The following is a 21,761-nucleotide window of genomic DNA, read 5'->3' as shown; positions in this document are numbered from 1 at the left end:
CCCATGGACAGAGGAGCCTGGTAGGCTGCAGTCCATGGGGTTGCAAAGAATCGGACATGACTGAGCGAGTTCACTTCACTGATGCCTGGGACTTAGTAGGTATTCAGTATGCTGCAGAATCTTGGAATCACTTTAATAAGAATTTCTTTAATAAGAAACGTGGAATCCATTTGATGCCAAGTCCCTGGGCTCTAGGGGAAGAAGAAATTGTACCAAGTCCATAACAGACTTAGTTCTGGAATCCGGGGTTCTTAAGGGGTCCTTTCCAAGTCTTTCTTCCCTGGGAGCACTCACTTCTTCCTTCTGTCACATTCTCACTTGTAATCATCTCATAATTTCTACATACACTCAGGAAGAGAGTTAAAGGAGTTTCCACTGTTTGGAGTCTTAAGAGAGTTGCTAATGGGAAGGGAAAAGTTTTGTGTTAAATTAAAAAAATGAGAGTTGGAAGATTCATGTGGACACTATGCTGGTATCCAACACATATTAATTGCTCTCTGCTTTCCCTCTTAAATTATTTACCATTTCATTGCTCATGACACTGATATATACATATATATATATATATACATATATATATGAAAAATGTAAAAGTGTTAGTTACTCAGCTGTGTCTGACTATTTGCAATCCCATGGACTGTAGCCCACCAGGCTTCTCTGTCCATGGAATTCAACTGGAGTGAGTTGCTATGCCCTTCTCCAAGGGATCCTCCCAACCCAGGAATCGAACCCAGATCTCCTACATTACAGGCAGATTCTTTATCATCTGAGGCATCAGGAAAGCATATATATATATATATATATAATTTAATGCATCTCTTGTACATAAAATAGTGCTTAGCACATTCAATATATGTTGGCTGAGTTGAAATGACTAGAATCATTGAATTGGAGTACACTGTCTTTTGGACATTATTTTAACAATACTTTGTCCATTCTTCCTCCAGTTTGAAAGTTGCAGTTTCTCTGTAAGGAAAACTGCTTAACATTTCTATTCTCAAATGGATTCTCCCTTTGAAGGGACAGAAACATTTTAATTTTCCTCTATTCTGTGGAAAGTCCAGTAATGGTTTTAAGTAAATACTTTGTTTCTGACTGAAACTTTCTTTTCTGAACATTGACCCTCGCATTATTCATTTATTCACCCAAGAAATTATTTGGAAGCCCCAAGGTCTCATTGTTCTTCCTTGCATTTATTTTATGGTATCAAAGGTTAAAACTTAGATTGCAATCTTAGGAGGAAATTAATTCACTGATTAAGAAAAATGCATTTTAAGCAATACACATTTAAATCACTGACAAGCACAGGGCGATGTTTTTCTGTTGTGTCTGTGTGTGTGTTTTTAAGACCTTTTTTTCAACTTAAAATTTTAAGTAGCTGCAATTCTTCCACCCTCTAGCCTGGAGAAACAGAGCATGAATTACTAACGAAGGAGCACCGATCTGTACTGCAGTAACCACTTCCAGAACAAAAGGGTCAGAGCTGAAACCAAGAAAACAGGAGCATTTTTTAATCAACCAGTTGCTTGAAGCGCATTTGGACCTTGGCCCTACTTGAAAAAAAAAAAAATTCCAATATTCTATCGTCCTTCTGTTGAAGGCTCTTGGCCCTAAAGTCTCCACTTGCAAATAAAGAAATGCTTATTTCTATACCATCTCCAATCCTTTATTTGTTTTATTTTTATTATTTATTTTTTTTGGAGGGGGTTGTTTGGTTTCGAAGAACATAGAAGTATAATTATAAACATACTGATCTTTCAACATTTACAATAAACAGTATTTGGAAAAAGCAGGCTACAAGAAAAAGGGGAAACATGTCTGATGTTTGTTATGCAACTACTATGTTCCAGACACTAAATATTTTTTTGCAAATATTACTTTATTTAATCATTACTCCAGTGGTGAGTGGAGAGGATGATAACACTTTCCCCCACTCCTAATACGAAAGAGCTTAGGTTCAGAGAGTTAAAACTTTTCCTAAAGAGCATGTAGCTAGAAAGAAACGAAACAGAAATTTTCAGCCTGGTCCATGTCTCACTAAGATAATTTTTTCTGTTATCCAACACTTCTCAAAATGGACCACACACTTTGATTATGACTGTAGAAAAATATGATTAATAGGGGACACAAGTTTGAGAGACATGGAAGAAATAAAAACAATATGCTGAGATGACAGTGCCATTTTCCTTTTTTGGCATTTTTTTTTTCTTACTGCCACCTCCAATTCTTGATGGACCCCTCTTCATTGGAACCGAGGAGTCCATTAATTTATGAAATGTATAAAAGAATTAAAGTTTACTGAGCTTTTGTCTAGTAGCTTTACCAGAATCAGTATGAGAAAACAGTTGGAGTAAAAACAGTCCATGAATAGAGATGTTATTAACAAAAGGAATCCTGTCTGTGTATCCCCCCTGGAGCTGCAAGGAAGGCGGAATATCCCCCTGTCCCAGGTGAATTCTATCACATCCCTGTCCCAGGCTTCCACTCCCTCCCGGGGTTCTCTTACTTAACATCAAGGGAGTAGCAGGACATTGATTTTCCTAAAATAGAAGGAGAGTAGAACTCTAGGGGGGAGAGTAGAAAACTCTAGGGAGGAGAGTTAGAGAAAGTGGGAGCTAGAGTGGCACTGAGCGATCAAGTAAGAGAGCTTACTTACTAGATGGGAAAATTTCACTTTTTTTCTTTCCTCACCTTTGGGTCCTGGTGAAATGGTGTGTGTGGCACAGACTTCAGTCGTAGGACGACTGTCGAGGTCCAGACCCAGACTCTGAATTTGCAAAAGAAAGAGCACCAGGAGAATGAACTGGTTTCTTCGAACTTGGGCTCCAAAGCCACCCATTGCTGCGGTTTCCTCAAAAAAGGGCTGCCTCAAAGAGCCAAATAAACAGTTCGATTTTTAATGAAAACTTCTTCTTTGGGGAAGAAAGGGAAATATCTGGAACACACATTCCAAAAAGGGCTGTAAAGACAGGAAGGAAGCATATCTTAGGTTGTTTATTTTCTCAGTGTTCCAAATGAGCCGTACATTTTCCAGACTATTTACTTTCAAGTGACAAGAGTTTATTGAAAATTATCTCTGAACTAAACACTCAAGTGTGCAGGTCAGTAGAAACACTCCAGAAAATAGAACAGATATACCTTTGGCTTAGTACATGAATGGATAATTTAATGCCCAAATTGCACTTAAATGTTGGGGTTCCAGAAAGACTGAGCCAGAGATTTTATGAATTAGCTACATATTATATAATCATTGTGCATGGCTTTGAGCTTTTTTTTTTTTTTTTCTTTTTTTTATTCTTCCAATTTTATTCTATTTTTAAACTTTACATAATTGTATTAGTTTTGCCAAATATCAAAATGAATCCGCCACAGGTATACATGTGTTCCCCATCCCGAACCCTCCTCCCTCCTCCCTCCCCATACCATCCCTCTGGGCCGTCCCAGTGCACCAGCCCCAAGCATCCAGCATCATGCATCGAACCTGGACTGGCAACTCGTTTCCTACATGATATTTTACATGTTTCATTGCCATTCTCCCAAATCTTCCCACCCTCTCCCTCTCCCACAGAGTCCATAAGACTGTTCTATACATCAGTGTCTCTTTTGCTGTCTCGTACACCGGGTTATTGTTACCATCTTTCTAAGTTCCATATATGTGCGTTAGTATACTGTATTTATGTTTTTCCTTCTGGCTTACTTCACTCTGTATAATAGGCTCCAGTTTCATCCACCTCATTAGAACTGATTCAAATGTATTCTTTTTAATGGCTGAGTAATACTCCATTGTGTATATGTACCACAGCTTTCTTATCCATTCATCTGCTGATGGACATCTAGGTTGCTTCCATGTCTTGGCTATTATAAACAGTGCTGCGATGAACATTGGGGTACACGTGTCTCTTTCCCTTCTGGTTTCCTCAGTGTGTATGCCCAGCAGTGGGATTGCTGGATCATAAGGCAGTTCTATTTCCAGTTTTTTAAGGAATCTCCACACTGTTCTCCATAGTGGCTGTACTAGTTTGCATTCCCACCAACAGTGTAAGAGGGTTCCCTTTTCTCCACACCCTCTCCAGCATTTATTATTTGTAGACTTTTGGATCGCAGCCATTCTGACTGGTGTGAAATGGTACCTCATAGTGGTTTTGATTTGCATTTCTCTGATAATGAGTGATGTTGAGCATCTTTTCATGTGTTTGTTAGCCATCTGGAAATATTCATTACCTGTTTCTGGTGTCAGTTGAACACTAATACTCTTACTGCTCTCCATAAGCTTATTTCCTTCTCTTGCTACAAAGAATTGTCTTGGGGTTAAACCCCAAAGGAAAGAACACCACTTACTGCAAAGCAATTAGGCAGTAAGTATCAAGAATGTTAAAAATATGTATAGCCTTTGCCCTAGTAACTGGCCTTCTGGTACACTGCCTTAAAGAAATACTGTGAAATGTGGACAAAGCTTTGATTAAAAGATGTGGCCAAAGCAGGAAGGGGCATCAATTGCCTAATGACATATTGTTGTTGTTTAGTAGCTAAGTCATGTCTGACTCTTTTGTGACCCTGTGGACTGTAGCCCACCAGGATCCTCTGTCCATGGGATTTCCCAGGAAAGAATACTGGAGTGAGTTGCCATTTCCTTCTCCAGGGGATCTTCCTGACTCAGAGACCAAACTTGTGTCTCCTGCATTGGCAGGCAGATTCTTTACCACTGAGTCAATGATATGTTGCTGCTGCTGCTGCTGCTGCTAAGTCACTTCAGTCGTGTCCGACTCTGTGTGATCCTGTAGATGGCAGCCCACCAGGTTCCTCCTTCCCCGGGATTCTCCAGGCAAGAACAGTGGAGTGGGTTGCCAGTTCCTTCTCCAGTGCATGAAAGTTCGTGAAAAGTGAAAGTGAAGTCACTCAGTCGTGTCCGACCCTCTGCGACCACGTGGACTGCAGCCTACCAGGCTCCTCCGTCCATGGGATTTTTCCAGGCAAGAGTACTGGAGTGGGGTGCCATTGCCTTCTCCGCAATGATATGTTAAGGGTTGCCAAATCATAGTACATACAAATGCGTGAGCGTGCAACATGACAATTTTATTAAAAGAAGGAAATGGCGACCCACTCCAGTATTCTTGCCTGGGAAATCTGATGGGCATAGGAGCCTGATGGGTTGCAGTCCATGTGGTCACAAAGAATCAGATACAACTGAGCTACTAAACAACAATTATGGAGGCTAGAAATCTGAGTTCAAGGCATTGGCAAAGCATGCCTCTTCTGAAGACACCAAGAGAGGATCAGTTCCAGGCTCTCTCATAACCCCTGGTAGTGCCCCAAGGCGCTACAGTATGAGGTCTTGGGAGTAGGACTTCAACATAGGATTTTTCTATTTTGGCCTGCTGCTACTGCTAAGTCGCTTCAGTCGTGTCCGACTCTGTGCGACCCCATAGACGGCAGCTCACTAGACTCCTCTGTCCCTGGGATTCTCCAGGCAAGAATACTGGAATGGGTTGCCATTTCCTTCTCCAATTTTTTTGGCCTGAGGAGACTCAATTCAACGCATAACAACAGACTAGTACTATGACTAGACTTATCTTTTCATAAGTCATACAGGGAAAGGGAGGGAAAGGAACTGGCATTGTTTGAATAGTCATTATGTGCAAAGATAGCCTTGGTCTCTTAACTTGCTTATTTTCTTTAAACCTGAAGATAGCCCTGTGGAATAGATAGTAATTCCCTTGCTTTGAAGCTCAGAAAAGTTGAGCAGTTTTCCCAAGGCCTCTGTGATGGTTGCTTTTAGGAGTCGACTGGATCATGGGAGCCAGACCCTCGGCTATACAGTTTTTCTGGGCATGTCTGTGAGAATGTTTCCAGATGAGCTTAGCATTTGAACTGGTAGACTGAGTAAACCAGTTTGGCCTCCCCAAAAGAGGGGCTCTCATCCAATTCTTTGAGTGCCTGAGTACAACAAAAAGACAGAGAAAGGAAGAATTTGCTCTTTGCCTGAGTGACAGAACTGGGACTGATGTTGTCCTACACTTGGACTAGAACTTACAGCATCATTTATGCTGGTTCTAGAGCCTTTGGACTGGGACAGGTATTTATATCATTGTCTTCCTCAATTCTCAAGGTCTTCGGGCTTAGCCTGAAGGTATGCCACTAGCTTTCCCAGGTCTCCAGCTTGCAAATGGTAGATCATGAGACTTTACATCCTTCACAATCATGTAAGCAAGTTTCATCTAATAGATCTCTTTCTTGAGGTATAGATATGCATATCTATAGATATGGGCATATACAGAGGTATATGCTGAAGAATGTATAGAATGAAGCAGGGCAAAGGCTAATGGAGTTTTGCCAAGAAAACGCATTGGTCATAGCAAACACCCTCTTCCAACAACACAATAGAAGACTCTACACGTGGACATCACCAGATGGTCAACAGCGAAATCAGATTGATTATATTCTTTGCAGCCAAAGATGGAGAAGCTCTATACAGTCAGCAAAAACAAGACCGGGAGCAGACTGTGGCTCAGATCATGAACTCCTTATTACCAAATTCAGACTTAAATTGAAGAAAGTAGGGAAAACCACTAGACCATTCAGGCATGACTTAAATCAAATCCCTTATGATTATACAGTGGAGGTGAGAAATAGATTCAAGGGATTAGATTTGATAGAGTGCCTGAAGAACTATGGACGGGGGTTCATGACATTGTACGGGAGACAGGGATCAAGACCATCCCCAAGGAAAAGAAATGCAAAAAGCAAAATGGCTGCCTGAGGAGGCCTTACAAATAGCTGTGAAAAGAAGAGAAGCTAAAGGCAAAGGAGAAAAGGAAAGATATATCCATTTGAATGCAGAGTTCCAAAGAATAGCAAGGAGAGATAAGAAAGCCTTCCTCAGTGATCAATGCAAAGAAATAGAGGAAAACAATAGAATGGGAAAGACTAGAGATTTCTTCAAGAAAATGAGAGATACCAAGGGAACATTCCATGCAAAAATGGGCTCGATAAAGGACAGAAATGGTAGGGACCTAACAGAAGCAGAAGATACTAAGAGGAGGTGGCAAGAACACACAGAAGAACTGTACAAAAAAGATCTTCATGACCAGATAACCACGATAGTATGATCACTGACCTAGAGCCAGACATCCTGGAATGTGAAGTCAAGTGAGCCTTTGGAAGCATCACTATGAACAAAGCTAATGGAGGTGATGCAATTGCAGTTGAGCTATCTCAAATCCTTAAAAAAGATGCTGTGAAAGTGCTGCACTCAATATGCCAGCAAATCTGGAAAACTCAGCAGTGTCCACAGGACTGAAAAAGGTCAATTTTCATTCCAATCCCAAAGAAAGGCAATGCCAAAGAACACTCAAACTACTGCACAATTGCACTTAGCTCACACGCTAGTAAAATAATGTTCAAAATTCTCCAAGCCAGGCTTCAACAGTATGTGAACTATGAACTTCCAGATTTTCAAGCTGGTTTCAGAAAAGGCAGAGGAACCAGAGATTAAATTGCCAACATCTGTTGAAACATCAAAAAAGCAAGAGAGTTCCAGAAAAACATCTACTTCTGCTTTATTGACTATGCCAAATCCTTTGACTATATGGATCACAATAAACTGTGGAAAATTCTGAAAGAGATGGGCATATCAGACCACTTGACCTCCTTCCTGAGAAATCTGTAGGCAGGTCAGGAAGCAACAGTTAGAACTGGACATGGAACAACAGACTGATTCCAAATAAGGAAAGGAGTACATCAAGGCTGTATATTGTCACCCTGCTTATTTAACTTATATGCAGAGTACATCATGAGAAATGCTGGACTGGATGAAGCACAAGCTGGAATCAAGAATGCTGGGAAAAATATCAATAACCTCAGATATGCAGATGACACCACCCTTATGGCAGAAAGCAAAAAAGAACTAAAGATCTTCTTGATGAAAGTGAAAAAGGAGACTGAAAAAGTTGGCTTAAAACTCAACATTCAGAAAACTAAGATCATGGCATCTGGTCCCATCACTTCATGGCAAATAGATGGGGAAACAGTGAGAGACTTTTTTAGGGTCGGGCTCCAAAATCACTGCAGATGGTGACTATAGCCATGAAATGAAAAGACGCTTACTCCTTGGAAGAAAAGTTATGACCAACCTAGACAGCTGCCATCTATGGGGTCGCACAGAGTCAGACACGACTGAAGTGACTTAGCAACAGCAGCAGACAGCATATTCAAAAGCAGAGACATTACTTTGCCAACAAAGGTCCATCTAGCCAAGGCTATGGTTTTTCCAGTTGTCATGTATGGATGTGAGAGTTTGACTATAAAGCAAGCTGAGTGTTGAAGAACTGATGCTTTTGAACTGAGGTGTTGGAGAAGACTCTTAGGAGTCCTTTGGACTGCAAGGAGATCCAACCAGTCCATCCTAAAGGAAATCAGCCCTGAATATTCATTGGAAGGACTGATGCTGAAGCCAAAACTCCAATACTTTGGCCACCTGATGAGAACTGACTCATTGGAAAAGACCCTGATGCTCGGAAAAATTGAAGACTGGAGGAGAAGGGGACGACAGAGGATTAGATGGTTGGATGGCATCACTGACTCAATGGACATGAGTCTGAGTAAACTCCAGGATTTGGTGATGGACAAGGGAGGCCTGGCATGCTGCAGTCCATGGGGTCGCGAAGAGTCGGACATGACTGAGTGACTGAACTGAACTGATATATACGGGCTTCCCAGGTGGCTCAATGGTAAAGAATCCATCTGCCAAGCAGGAGACATGGGTTCAGTCCCTGTGTTGGAAAGATCCCTTGAAGGAGGAAATGGTCTGGAGAAATTCTATGTATAGAGGAGCTGGGCGGGCTACAGTCCATGGGGTCACAAAGAGCTGGACTTAGCGACTAAAACAACAACAATAATACTGATATATACAGACAGATATAAACACAAAGATACAGATAAGATATAGATAGACAAAGATATATCCTGTTGGTTCTATTTCTCTGGAGACCCTATAGTCCCCATTGAAAAGGGGACAAAAGAAATTCAAATACAAATTATGTCTAAAAATTTCTGCTTTAAAATGCTATTTTCATTCCATAAAGCTGAATATTCTCTAGCTTTGAAAGTGCATGCATTTTCATACATGCTTAAAATGTCCAAAGTGGATGCATTTGTCAAGTTAACTGTGATAGGAAAATGGAATTAATAGAATGACGTTAGAAGCCTCAAATTTCACATCTGTCATAACCAGATGTATGACACAGAGCAAATCACTTAACTGCAATTGCCTCAAGGCATATAAAGTGAGTGTGGACTTGATATTTAATGTACTTTCTGAATTCTATGATTCTTTGAAAATAGGTGTTCTTTAAGCTATTTAGACTATTCTAAATCTATTTCACTTCTTTCATTTCTTTTTTAAGCACTGCCTGGCACACAATGAAAATGCATTCATTACATCTATATACAGAGATCCACTGGTAACAGTTTAAAGCAATAGTCCTTAGTATTTTTCCTTGAATGCCCTATTCCTTCTTATTTCCAACATTTTTTTAAAAAACTCACCAGTGCATATAATATCTTTCCATATTAATGAATAGACTATCATATCAAAATTTGAATTAGTTCCGATTATTCATCACACATTTTATATATAAAATGTGATTTAGTCAATCAATGCCGTATTGTTGGGAATTGGAACTTTCTAATATTATAATATTGTGATAAACATCTTTAGAGCTCAAACTGTGTTCTTATTCTTTTTGATCTTGTAGAAGATGAATGTATTTGACTTGGTAACTCACTGAATGCTGAGAGCAAGAGACAAAGAGAAATTTTTAAAAAATAATTCATATATTGTCATCACATTGTTCTGTTCTTTCTCATGGAGTCTATGGTCTCCAGATTGATTTCTTTCTAATCTGGCTTGGAAATTATAGTTTGCTTTCCCCCTCACTGATAAATATGGGAGATTATAAATAGGTGGATATTCAAAGAAGAGGACTTTCATAGACTAGAGAGGACTGCTCTACTTTCAGCTATGATTTACCAAGGAAATGTGATCTTAAAAAACACTTTTCAGTTTTAATCTGGATGACAAGAAAAACACTGCTGCCACTAAGAAACCCTGGTTATGGAAAAAATAATTCTGAAAGGAAAATAATGAGGCTGGTTAAGTTTAAAGGTCAGGGAAATAACAGGATGGAGATCACAAGGCAGGCATTTTGGAATGCAGGTTATGATTCCAGGAGAAAGTCTAGAATTTGAGATTTCAATTGGAGAGTGAAAAGAATGGAGATTATAGATAAAAGTGGAATTTTGAGTGAGAAAAGAAGTTCAAGAGTATGAATGCCAAGAGATTCTAAGTTCAGGGGATCAGAAGGTGAAAGGAGGGTTAGCAAACAGATCAAAGAGGGAGCAAAATGTCAAGGAAGCCAAAGGACAAGAAAATCTAGGTGTATAATTGGTCCCAATGAATGCACGGAAGCATAAGATGAAGGCTGAGATAAGCCATGGGATTTAGAAGTCAGTAATTTATAAATAGCACCTTATGAATGAAAGAGATCACTTGGTAGAGAGATTTCATCAAGATGAGAGAAAAGGAATGACAAGGAGTCCTATGACCACTGGGAAAGTCATTATTGAAAAGTCACAATCATAAGAAAACTATAATAATACAACTTTATTGACATATATTTCTCCTGCTTACTTACCTTCAACATCTAAAAACATGCTGCATCAGTTCTCCTTAAGAGTTCTAAACAGTGCTTAAACCAGAGTGCTATTAAAAATTAAATGTTGTGATGAGTGAGAAATGGAATCTAGAATAATTTACTATATAATCTGTCAATGAAGAAAAGAAAAATAATGTAAAGAAGGTACTAATGAAACCACATTTGTGAACCCATTTCAACCACATTTAAAGTTGTGAGCCTGTCCCTATTGTTTAAAAATTTTGTACAGGTTCCCTGATAACCCAGTAAATATGGAATGAATGAATGACAGAAACTTTAAAAGGGGAGAGAGGATTGAATAAATGAAAGGAAGTCATCAGATGATGTTAAATGTATTTCTTGTGAAAAATATCTGTTGCTTGCTTGAAAAATATTGAGATATAAGAAGTAATTCTCCATTATTTAGAAAATGAGGTCAGAAGTTGAAGTACAAGTCAACTCTGCCTTTTCTTTAAAACATAGTTCTGAAATAAACAATAAATCAATCAAGTTTTCAGTTCATATAAAATTAGAAGAGGTTAGATGGAGCTAGTAGTAAAGAATCCACCTGCCAGTGCAAGAGAAACAAGGGATGCGAGTTCGATCCCTGAGTCAGAAAGATCCCCTGGAAGATGACATGGCAACTTACTCCAATATTCTTGTCTGGAAAACTCCATGGACAGAGGAGCCTGGCAAGCTATAGTCCACAGGCCGCAAAGAGTTGAACAAGACCAAGTGCGTGCACACGCGCGTGTGCTTGCACACACACAATAATAAATATAAAAAGACAAGAATTAATGACTCATTTATGAAATTGTCCTGTGATCCCACATTTTCCTGAATTTTTCATCTTCCATTTCCCAAGGCATTTGAAATTGTAGGCTTAAGATTTATTCTTGTCCAAAATGACATACCACTGAAGTGAATAACAAGTGGTATTTCACCCTCTTCCCTCTCTTCTACCCATTTTTCATGGTGAATGGTGACCCCATAAAAAATACGTGCACATTTCAATGCCCCAACCCTGTGAATGTGATCTTAGTTGGCAAAAGGGTCTTTGTAGATGTAATTAAGCTAAGGATCTCAAGATAAATTATCTGGATTATCCATGTGTTGTGTTAGTCATGTCCAACTCTTTGCGACCTCATAGACTGTAGTCCACCAGGCTCCTCTGTCCATGGAATTCTCCAGGCGAGAATTCTGGAGTAGGTTGCCATTTCTTTCTCCAAGAGGTCTTCCCAAACCAGGGAGGGAACCCAGGTCTCCTGCATTGACGGTAGATTCTTTACTGTCTAAACCACCAGGAAAGCAAATTATCTGGATTATCTGGGTGGTCCTTAAATCCAATAACAAGTGTCTTTATAAGAGACACTAAGAGGAGACACAGGGACAAAAGGAGAAGGTCACATGAGGACAGAGGCAGAGGTTGAAGTTATGCAGCCATGCTCAGGAACCCCTGGAGCTACCAAAAACTAAAAGAATGTAGGAACCACTGTTTGCCTAGAGCCTTCAGAAGGAGCTCAGGCCTGCCAGTCTCAATTTCATACTCTGACCTTCATGCTACTGCTACTGCTAAGTCACTTCAGTCGTGTCCGACTCTGTGCGATCCCATAGATGGCAGCCCACTAGGCTCCCCCGTCCCTGGGATTCTCCAGGCAAGAACACTGGAGTGGGTTGTCATTTCCTTCTCCAATGCATAAAAGTGAAAAGTGAAAGTGAAGTCGCTCAGTGGTGTCCGACCCTCAGCGACCCCATGGACTGCAGCCTTCCAGGCTCCTCCGTCCATGGGATTTTCTAGGCAAGAGTACTGGAGTTGGGGTGCCATTGCCTTCTCCTCTGACCTTCATAGTTGTGAGAGAATAAATTTGTGTTATTTTAAGACACCAACTCTGTGTTAGCTTGTTACAGCAGGCCTAGGAAACAAAGATACCATTCTTGTGATATTCGTTCCCAGTTCCTGGGAAGGAAAAACATAATATACATGTACTTGGTGCCTGACAGAGACAGTGTAACATCTGTTCTTGTGTATTTTAATTATTGTGCATCCAGCTTAGATGCTATCTGGAGGGAAATGAAAAACAGAATATGAAACAAGCATATCCCAAGGCCGAAGTGTTTTACTAGTTAAAACAGGAGAACAACAAAATGACAACCTCATCTCCTGAAGGAATTTCCTGACAAGGTGACATAACTCAACTCTGGACTTGGTTTGGTCTTTGTCCATTCCCATATAAGCATCTTATTTGCTTAAAATTCTCTTTTGTAAGTTAATTGTTTGAAGTTTGTAAAAAAAATAGAAGTTAATAGAAAGGCTTTTAAAATGACATATTTAGAAAGCAAAATGCTAACAGACATTCATAAAATTATTTTTTTTATATTTTAAGTCATATTTATAAAAGCACATCTTAAAAAAATCAAATTGTTTTAATAGGTTTATGAGATAAAACACAATCCTCCTACTATTCTTGCCCTAATCTTTATTCTTGCTCCTGTGAGGACATTATTATAGTCATTTCTTCTTCTTTTATCTTTTCCATATTTTTAAGCAAAAAATTTATACTGGTATTCTTGAGTTTTATTTTTTCAATTAAATTGACTTAATTGGAAAGTGGAGATTTCTTTCTCTTTCATCCTTAGTCCTACGTCTTCTTCCACATGTTTCATTTATTTGTCTTTATAATTTAATATTATCATTTAATACAATATTCAGTGTATTATCATGACTGTAACAATTATTCATAGCTGAATCACATGGTGCATTATGATGACATTTTGTTTCCTGAACTAATTTTGTTTTCACAATATTTAATAACTGTGTTGTTTTCTTTTAAATGGCTTTCTATGTACCAACCCTATAATAACTACTCATTCTTTGAGATTTGTCAGTTCTGTGTAAAGTGTAAAATATTCAAAATATTCAACTAGTTTCCACTATTTTTCTTAGAAATACTTCTTCCTCTGCTTTTCTTAGAAATGCCTCAAGATACTTGTACCGTCTGGACTGAATGTTATTTAGGCTGAGGTAGAGCTTTCATTTTGGGACTTTTCTTCACTGTCTAAGAACATGTATTACCACTTCTTTTCCTGTGTCCACACTTTTTCCCTTGGTTTTATCCTTCACCTTGTGTTGTATTTTCCTGAAAAAGAATGAAGCTGTAGATACACTTTTCAGATGCTGCATGTCTGAAAATGTAATAATTCTATCTCCAAATTACATTGTATTTTGGCTGGGTATAGAATTCTGGGTTGGAAGTAATTTCACCATGACATGTAAAAACATCATTCTACTTTCTTCTAGCTTCCAGTATTGCTATTAAGAGCTTTGATGTCGTTCAAATTGTCTACTCTTTGTACAGAATATTGTTTTCATTTTAGGAGCATTTCTTTATCTACTGAAATTTCAGTAGTATGTCCTTAATTTGAGCCTTTTTGCATTCACCGCTCTGCATTATCTGTAGTCACTTTTCTATTGCTTCTTCTTTTCTGTAGAATCTATCATAATAGATTATTATTATTATTTGTATTCTATTATTGCTATTTTGGTGATATTCTGGAGGAAATAGAATATAAATATGTAGATTCAAGCTGCCATATGGACTCAGATACTCCAAAGATTACCTTATCATATAATTTCAAGCAACTCCTTCAGGCAGGTGTCCTAAGGTGAGACTCAATGAGCATATTCTTTCCCCTAAAAATTAGTCTTGGGGAGGATATGGCTACAGGAAGAGAGTAGAGCATCCTTTTCACATAACATGTATGAAACTAAACAAAATTATTAAAAATAAACTATTTCAGAGTTCCGAAAATTGACCAAAGCAGATAATAAGTGTAGAAACATTTATTCTTGAAAAGCTGTCATAGCTTTGTATAAGAACAATGAACGTACGAGTCCTTCATGTGTGATGCCAATTCCATCTTTCCTCTATATAAGATTATGAGCACAGTAGTTTTATCAGTAAAAGGAAGTCCCCCAAATCCAGCAACTTTGCTGCCACAGACAGACTTAATATGGAACAATGTATGTGAAACATACGTATACATTAATGTAACCAACTAGTGAGTACAGAAATAAATTTTCACACTGATTGTTAGCCAAAGTACCAAGGCAATTCAGTGAGGAAAGTGATAGTATTTTTTAACAAATGATGTTGCAGGGAAAATTGAATTGCTACATGAAAAGAACTTAGAACCACATCTCACACTGTACTCAAAAATTAACTCAAAACAGACCAAAAACTGCAATATAAGGGACAAAACTATAAAACTTATAGAAGAAAACATAAAATAAGATACTTGTGACCTTGAGTTAGGCAAAAATTTCTTAGATATTACACCAAAGCCATGGCCCACAAAAAATTGATAAATTATATTACTTTCAAATTTAAAACATTTGTACTTAAGCACACATATACATCATTAAGAATAAATAGACAAGTCACACATTGGAAGAAAGTATTTGCAAACCACATATTTAATAAAGGACTTGTAAAAAACTGAATAATAAAATGCAACTGACTAAATAAAAAAGCATGAGCTAAATAACTGAACAAACATCACCACCGACTCCAATGGACATGAGTTTGAGCAAACTCTAGGAGATGGTGATGGAGAGGGAAGCCTGGCGTGCTGCAGACCATGGGGTCACAAAGAGTAAGACACAGCTGAGTGACTGAGCTGAACTGACATTTCTACAAAGACAGTAAATAGCTAATATAGGTATGGAAAGATGCCCAATGTCATTACTCCTTAAGTTCCAATGAGATACCATTAGCCACAGATTAGACTAGTCATAACAATAAACCAAGTGATAGTTAAGTGTTGGCTAGGATGTAATAAACTGGAACCCTCCTTCTTTATTGGTAGGGATGTAAATGGTACAGTCACTTTGGAAAACAGTTTGGAAGTTTCTTTAAAAGTTAAATATAAACTCAAAATATAAGCTAGCAATTCAACACTTGGATAGATTTCCAACAGAAATTAAAATATATGTCCACACAAGTACTTGTACATGAATGTTCATAACAGTGTTATTCATAATAATCAAAAATTGGAAACAAGACAAATGTCCATCAAGCAGTGGATAGATTTTGTCCATCAAGTAGTGTACACATACAATGGATCAATAATGTCAGGAACAAACTACTGATACATGTAACAACATAGATAATGGTGCCTCTCCAAGTGATCCTTAAGTAGAGGAACCCAGGGGCTTCCCTGGTGGCTCAATGGTATAGAGCCTGCCTGCCAATGCAGGAGACATGGGTTTTATCCTTGGGTCTGGAAGATCCCTGGTAAAGGGAATGGCAACCCATTCCAGTATTCACGCTTGGGAAATTCCACAGAGGAGCCTGGTGGGTTACAGTTCATGATGTCGCAAAGGGTTGGACAAGGCTTAGTGACTGAGCATGCAAGCAGAGGAAACCAGACAAAAATTCCTACATATTATATTATTCCTTTTCCATGAAATTTCTAGGATTGGCAAGATTTTCAAGATAGAAAGCAGATGAGTAGTTGCCTAAGGCTGGGGGTGGAAGCAGAAATTGATTTTGCATGGGCACAAAGGAACTTTGGGAAGTGATGGCTCTGTTATAAACTTGTGTTACAGTTGCAGTTGCACAACTACATAAATACACTAAAAATTCCAACTCTTCACTTACAACCGGCTAATAGTATGGTAATAATTTACACCTCCCTAAAACTTAAAAAAATCACACAGAAGTGAAAAACAACTAACGTTAAAATTACCTTCCAAACTCTGGAAACGTTTTAATTCTCAAGAAGTGTGTGTAAGCCTAGAATACATCAATTAGAAAATTTTGCCTCTGCCGCCACTTTGGAAATCAGTTCTGGTAGATTCAATAAGTCATCAATCTTAAAACTGTTGCCATGTTAGCCCCTAAAGAGTGTCTTTATGCGATGCTTTTTCAATCAAAGGAATCAATAAAAAACAGTAACCAGAGAAAAGAAAAACCTTAATATATTACAAATTACTAAATTCTATTATTTAAATAAATCTGAGTATAAACTTAATTACAAAAATTAATTACACTAAAGAGCATGAGTATCCCCAACCATTTACTTAGAGATCAATACTTTCTTCTGGTTCTAATGTGTCTTAAGGCAAGTTTCTGATTTTCATTATTTTGTTCTGTGATTAATTATACACTGCAATTTCTTGAATAATATTGGATGAATTAGAATGGGTAATTATATGGGCACATAATGATAGGGGTTTGAGTTTTAATGATAGATATGTGTGACACAAATGCATTTATTCACCTACTGATTCAACAACTGTGTATTATTTATCAGATACTGTAGTATAATATCTGGAATTATTTATTAGATATTATAGTTTAATATCTGTGTCCATAGGCACAGAGTTTTCCTTAGGGAATTCATTATCTTTTGAGGAAGACAGAGAAGTTTAAAAAATACTTGCCAGTTTCAGTTATTTCTTAAATTTTTTCCCATTCTGATAGAGACAAACACCAGGTATCCAGTTGTCATGGAGACTTAGATGAGAGCAACTTGACTTAAGTTTGGTAGATTAGAAAAATTTCCTTTAGTTGATGTTTCCTAAGCAGGTTTTGGAAACTTTATTGGAATCAGACAAATAAAGCTGAGAAGGGATAAAATGAAAACAGCTTGCATAGGCAGAGTAGTATATGCCAAGACTCGGTTGAGAAATAGATATGTGTGGGGAACTGAAAGTAGTTGACTGAGGCTAGAGTTTGGAACTTGATTGGATGGATGAGGCTCAAGCTGAAGGTAAGGACTAGATCCAAAGGACATTATAGGTGTTGCTTAGGAGTTTGGAAAAGATACTAAAGGCAGTGGATGTGCAAGAAAGATTTTAAGAAAGGGGATGCTGTTGCTGGATCTGAAAATCAGAATATGAGATATATGTCAGAGGTAGACCTTCATTAATAGAAACAAGAAACAATGGTTTATTTGCTTAACAATATAAGTGTTAGTCACTCAGTGACTGACTCTTTGCAACCCCACCAGGCTCCTCTGTCCATGAGATTTTCCAGGCAAGGATACTGGGGTGGGTTGTCATTTCCTTCTCCAGGGGATCTTCCCAACCCAGGGATTGAACCCGGGTCTCTTGCACTGCAGGCAGATTCTATACCGAGTGACCTACAAGGGAAGCCCGCTTAACAAGATAGGTGATGGGTTTTTCAGTTTGCTTGTTGTTGTTGTTATTGTTGTTTTCTTCCCAAATCTGAAAGCAGAGAATCCTAATCTTACTGATCACATAGTAGTACCATGCTATCTATCGTCAGGGACCAAGATGTCTATTCTCTGGCTTCACTGTATTTTCATGTGGCTTTTCTCCCCATAGCCACAAAAAAGCTGCCATAATTTCAAACATTGCACCTACATTCTAGGCAGGATGACCAAGGGCTGAGATAATCAGACAGCTCGATAGTCATCATTGCAAAGAATTATCCCAGAGATAATTCTTTGAAAAGATGACTATCGAGCTGTCTAATTAGGAAGTCAAGAAACACCTGGAGTAACAGGCAAATTTGGCCTTGGAATACGGAATGAAGCAGGGCAAAGACCAATAGAGTTTTGCCAAGAAAATGCACTGGTCATAACAAACACCCTCTTCCAACAACACAAGAGAAGACTCTATACATGAACATCACTAGATGGTCAACACCGAAATCAGATTATATTCTTTGCAGCCAAAGATGGAGAAGCTCTATACAGTCAGCAAAAACAAGACCAGGAGCTGACCATGGCTCAGACCATGAACTCCTTATTGCCAAATTCAGACTTAAATTGAAGAAAGTAGGGAAAACCACTAGACCATTCAGGTATGACCTAAATCAAATCCCATATGATTATACAGTGAGAAATAGATTTAAGAAATAGATTTAAGGGCCTAGATCTGATAGACAGAGTGCCTGATGAGCTATGGAATGAGGTTCGTGACATTGTACAGGAGACAGGGATCAAGACCATCCCCATGGAAAAGAAATGCAAAAAAGCAAAATGGCTGTCTGGGGAGGCCTTACAAATAGCTGTGAAAAGAAGAGAAGCAAAAAGCAAAGCAGAAAAGGAAAGATATAAACATCTGAATGCAGAGTTCCAAAGAATAGCAAGAAGAGAAAAGAAAGCCTTCTTCAGCGATCAATGCAAATAAATAGAGGAAAACAACAGAATGGGAAAGACTAGAGATCTCTTCAAGAAAATCAGAGATACCAAGGGAACATTCCATGCAAAAATGGGTTCGATAAAGGACAGAAATGGTATGGACCTAACAGAAGCAGAAGATATTAAGAAGAGATGGCAAGAATACACAGAAGAACTATACCAAAAAAGATCTTCAAGACCAAGATAATCATGATGGTGTGATCACTGACCTAGAGCCAGACATCCTGGAATGTGAAGTCAAGTGGGCCTTAGAAAGCATCACTACGAACAAAGCTAGTGGAGGTGATGGAATTCCAGCTGAGCTATTCCAAATCCTGAAAGATAATGCTGTGAAAGTGCTGCACTCAATATGCCAGCAAATTTGGAAAACTCAGCAGTGGCCACAGGACTGGAAAAGGTCAGTTTTCATTCCAATCCCAAAGAAAGGCAATGCCAAAGAATGCTCAAACTACTGCACAATTGCACTCATCTCACAGGCTAGTAAAGTAATGCTCAAAATTCTCCAAGCCAGGCTTCAGCAGTATGTGAACCGTGAACTTCCTGATGTTCAAGCTGGTTTTAGAAAAGGCAGAGCAACCAGAGATCAAATTGCCAACATCTGCTGGATCATGGAAAAAGCAAGAGAGTTCCAGAAAAACATCTATTTCTGCTTTATTGACTATGCCAAAGCCTTTGACTGTGTGGATCACAATCAACTGTGGAAAATTCTGAAAGAGATGGGAATACCAGACCACCTGATCTGCCTCTTGAGAAATTTGTATGCAGGTCAGGAAGTAACAGTTAGAACTGGACATGGAACAACAGACTGGTTCCAAACAGGAAAAGGGGTACGTCAAGGCTGTATATTGTCACCCTGCTTATTTAACTTCTATGCAGAGTACATCATGAGAAACGCTGGGCTGGAAGAAACACAAGCTGGAATCAAGATTTTCAGAAGAAATATCAATAACCTCAGATACGCAGATAATACCACCCTTATGGCAGAAAGTGAAGAGGAACTAAAAAGCCTCTTGATGAAAGTGAAAGTGGAGAGTGAAAAAGTTGACTTAACGCTCAACATTCAGAAAACGAAGATCATGGCATCCGGTCCTATCACTTCATGGAAATAGATGGGGAAACAGTGGAAACAGTGTCAGACTTTATTTTTCTGGGCTCCAAAATCACTACAGATGGTGACTGCAGCCATGAAATTAAAAGACACTTACTCCTTGGAAGGAAAGTTATGACCAACCTAGATAGCATATTCAAAAGCAGAGACATTACTTTGCCAACAAAGGTTCGTCTAGTCAAGGCTATGGTTTTTCCTGTGGTCATGTATGGATGTGAGAGTTGGACTGTAAAGAAGGCTGAGCACCAAAGAATTGATGCTTTTGAGCTGTGGTGTTGGAGAAGACTCTTGAGAGTCCCTTGGACTGCAAGGAGATCCAACCAGTCCATTCTGAAGGAGATCAGCCCTGGGATTTCTTTGGAAGCAATGATGCTAAAGCTGAAACTCCAGTACTTTGGCCACCTCATGCGAAGTGTTGACTCATTGGAAAAGACTCTGATGCTGGGAGGGATTGGGGGCAGGAGGAGAAGGGGACTCCAGAGGATGAGATGGCTGGATGGCATCACTGACTCGATGGACGTGAGTCTCAGTGAACTCCGGGAGTTGGTGATGGACAGGGAGGCCTGGCGTGCTGCGATTCATGGGGTCACAAAGAGTCGGACACGACTGAGTGACTGATCTGATCTGATCCTGGAGAACTTCTGGGGTGAAACCCTCTTACAGCTCATTTGCCAGGATTATGTCCCCATGCTATCAGCAAGGGAGGCTAAGAGATCAAATAGTTTGATTAGGTAGATCAGGGCTTTGGAAGCAAGAACAGATATAAAGTGAAGCAAATGGATTAAAAAAAAGTGAAAGTAACAAGACATACTGATTATTTGGAAATGGAGGGCAAGGGAGAGGAAGGGGTCAGGGAAATTCCCAGGTTACTGGTTTGAACAGTTGGAAGTGATGTCATTTACTGATACAAGAAATGCAAATTTCAAGAAAAGATGAAAAATTAAAATTTGAGTATGTTAGTTCAACATCCTTGTGGAATATTCAAGGTGAGGTATTGGATGGCCCCAAAGAAATCTCAGCCAGAGGTACAGATTTGAAAGTCATCCACATATAGGTTGTAATTAAAGTCATCAGAGTGGATGAGGTCTTGAAAGAATAAGAAGTGATATGCAAAGGTTATCAGTGTAGAAGAAAGGAAGAATCAATAAAATTTGGTAGCTTGTCAAATTCATATAAAAGAAGAAAGTTCAGATTTTATAACAGAGATTCATTCTTTTGGCAGTATGAAAGGGAAATTAATACTTTGTGCACTTCTTTTTCCTTTTTGACATGGCATTTTTTTTCTTTGTAGTTAGCTCAAATACATGATCTCTTTTAAATTGCTTTATGCTCTCTAGGAAAAATAGATGATTAGACTGAATATTTCTAACAGAAACTGTGTTAAACATGAATGGTGACTTGACATTTAAAAAGCCTGCACCCAACTTTCAGTTTTATTACAGATTTTGTCTCTGGGAAGATGATCTCTTGTGCCACATCATATTTCTCAAATGTGGAGACCAAGATCCATGCTCTGCTTATGGAGATGGGTCAAACAAAGGTTCATTGTACCTGAGTTCCCTGGAGATAGCCACTAAACAGATACAGGCTGAATTACTAAAGGGCATCTTTGCCTTTCTCATCATTGTGTATAGAGGTCAGGGATGAACATTCTTCCGGGTAATTGCTGTTGACCACTTCTTTTGCCCTTTGCTTCTGAGAAGCCACAGCAACAAGGTCTCCATACAGACTGAATAGCATCTGGTTGACCTGCTCTATTTGCTTGACATTCAATACGGAGAAGTCAAGAG

At 38.8% G+C, this 21,761-nt stretch overlaps 1 protein-coding gene across 2 annotated transcripts in view; it reads right to left on the bottom strand.

Annotated features, from left to right (window-relative positions):
* Positions 1-21,761, bottom strand: part of COLEC10 (collectin subfamily member 10) — a 197,916-nt gene that overhangs the window by 53,061 nt on the left and 123,094 nt on the right. For both annotated transcript variants that reach the window (XM_086336408.1, XM_086336409.1), the window contains one exon: positions 2,692-2,959. In XM_086336408.1, coding sequence (XP_086192534.1) covers positions 2,692-2,839 — 148 coding nt within the window. In that variant the 5' untranslated portion in view covers positions 2,840-2,959. The remainder of the gene's footprint in view (positions 1-2,691; positions 2,960-21,761) is intronic.

The sequence above is a fragment of the Bos grunniens genome, chromosome 14, assembly GCF_055505025.1.
Source record: "Bos grunniens cultivar Pamir isolate PY7600 chromosome 14, Bosgru_T2T1.0, whole genome shotgun sequence".
Classification (NCBI taxonomy): Eukaryota; Metazoa; Chordata; class Mammalia; order Artiodactyla; family Bovidae; genus Bos; species Bos grunniens.
Note: the sequence above shows the minus strand (reverse complement) of the source record. Positions and strands in the feature narration are given on the sequence as shown.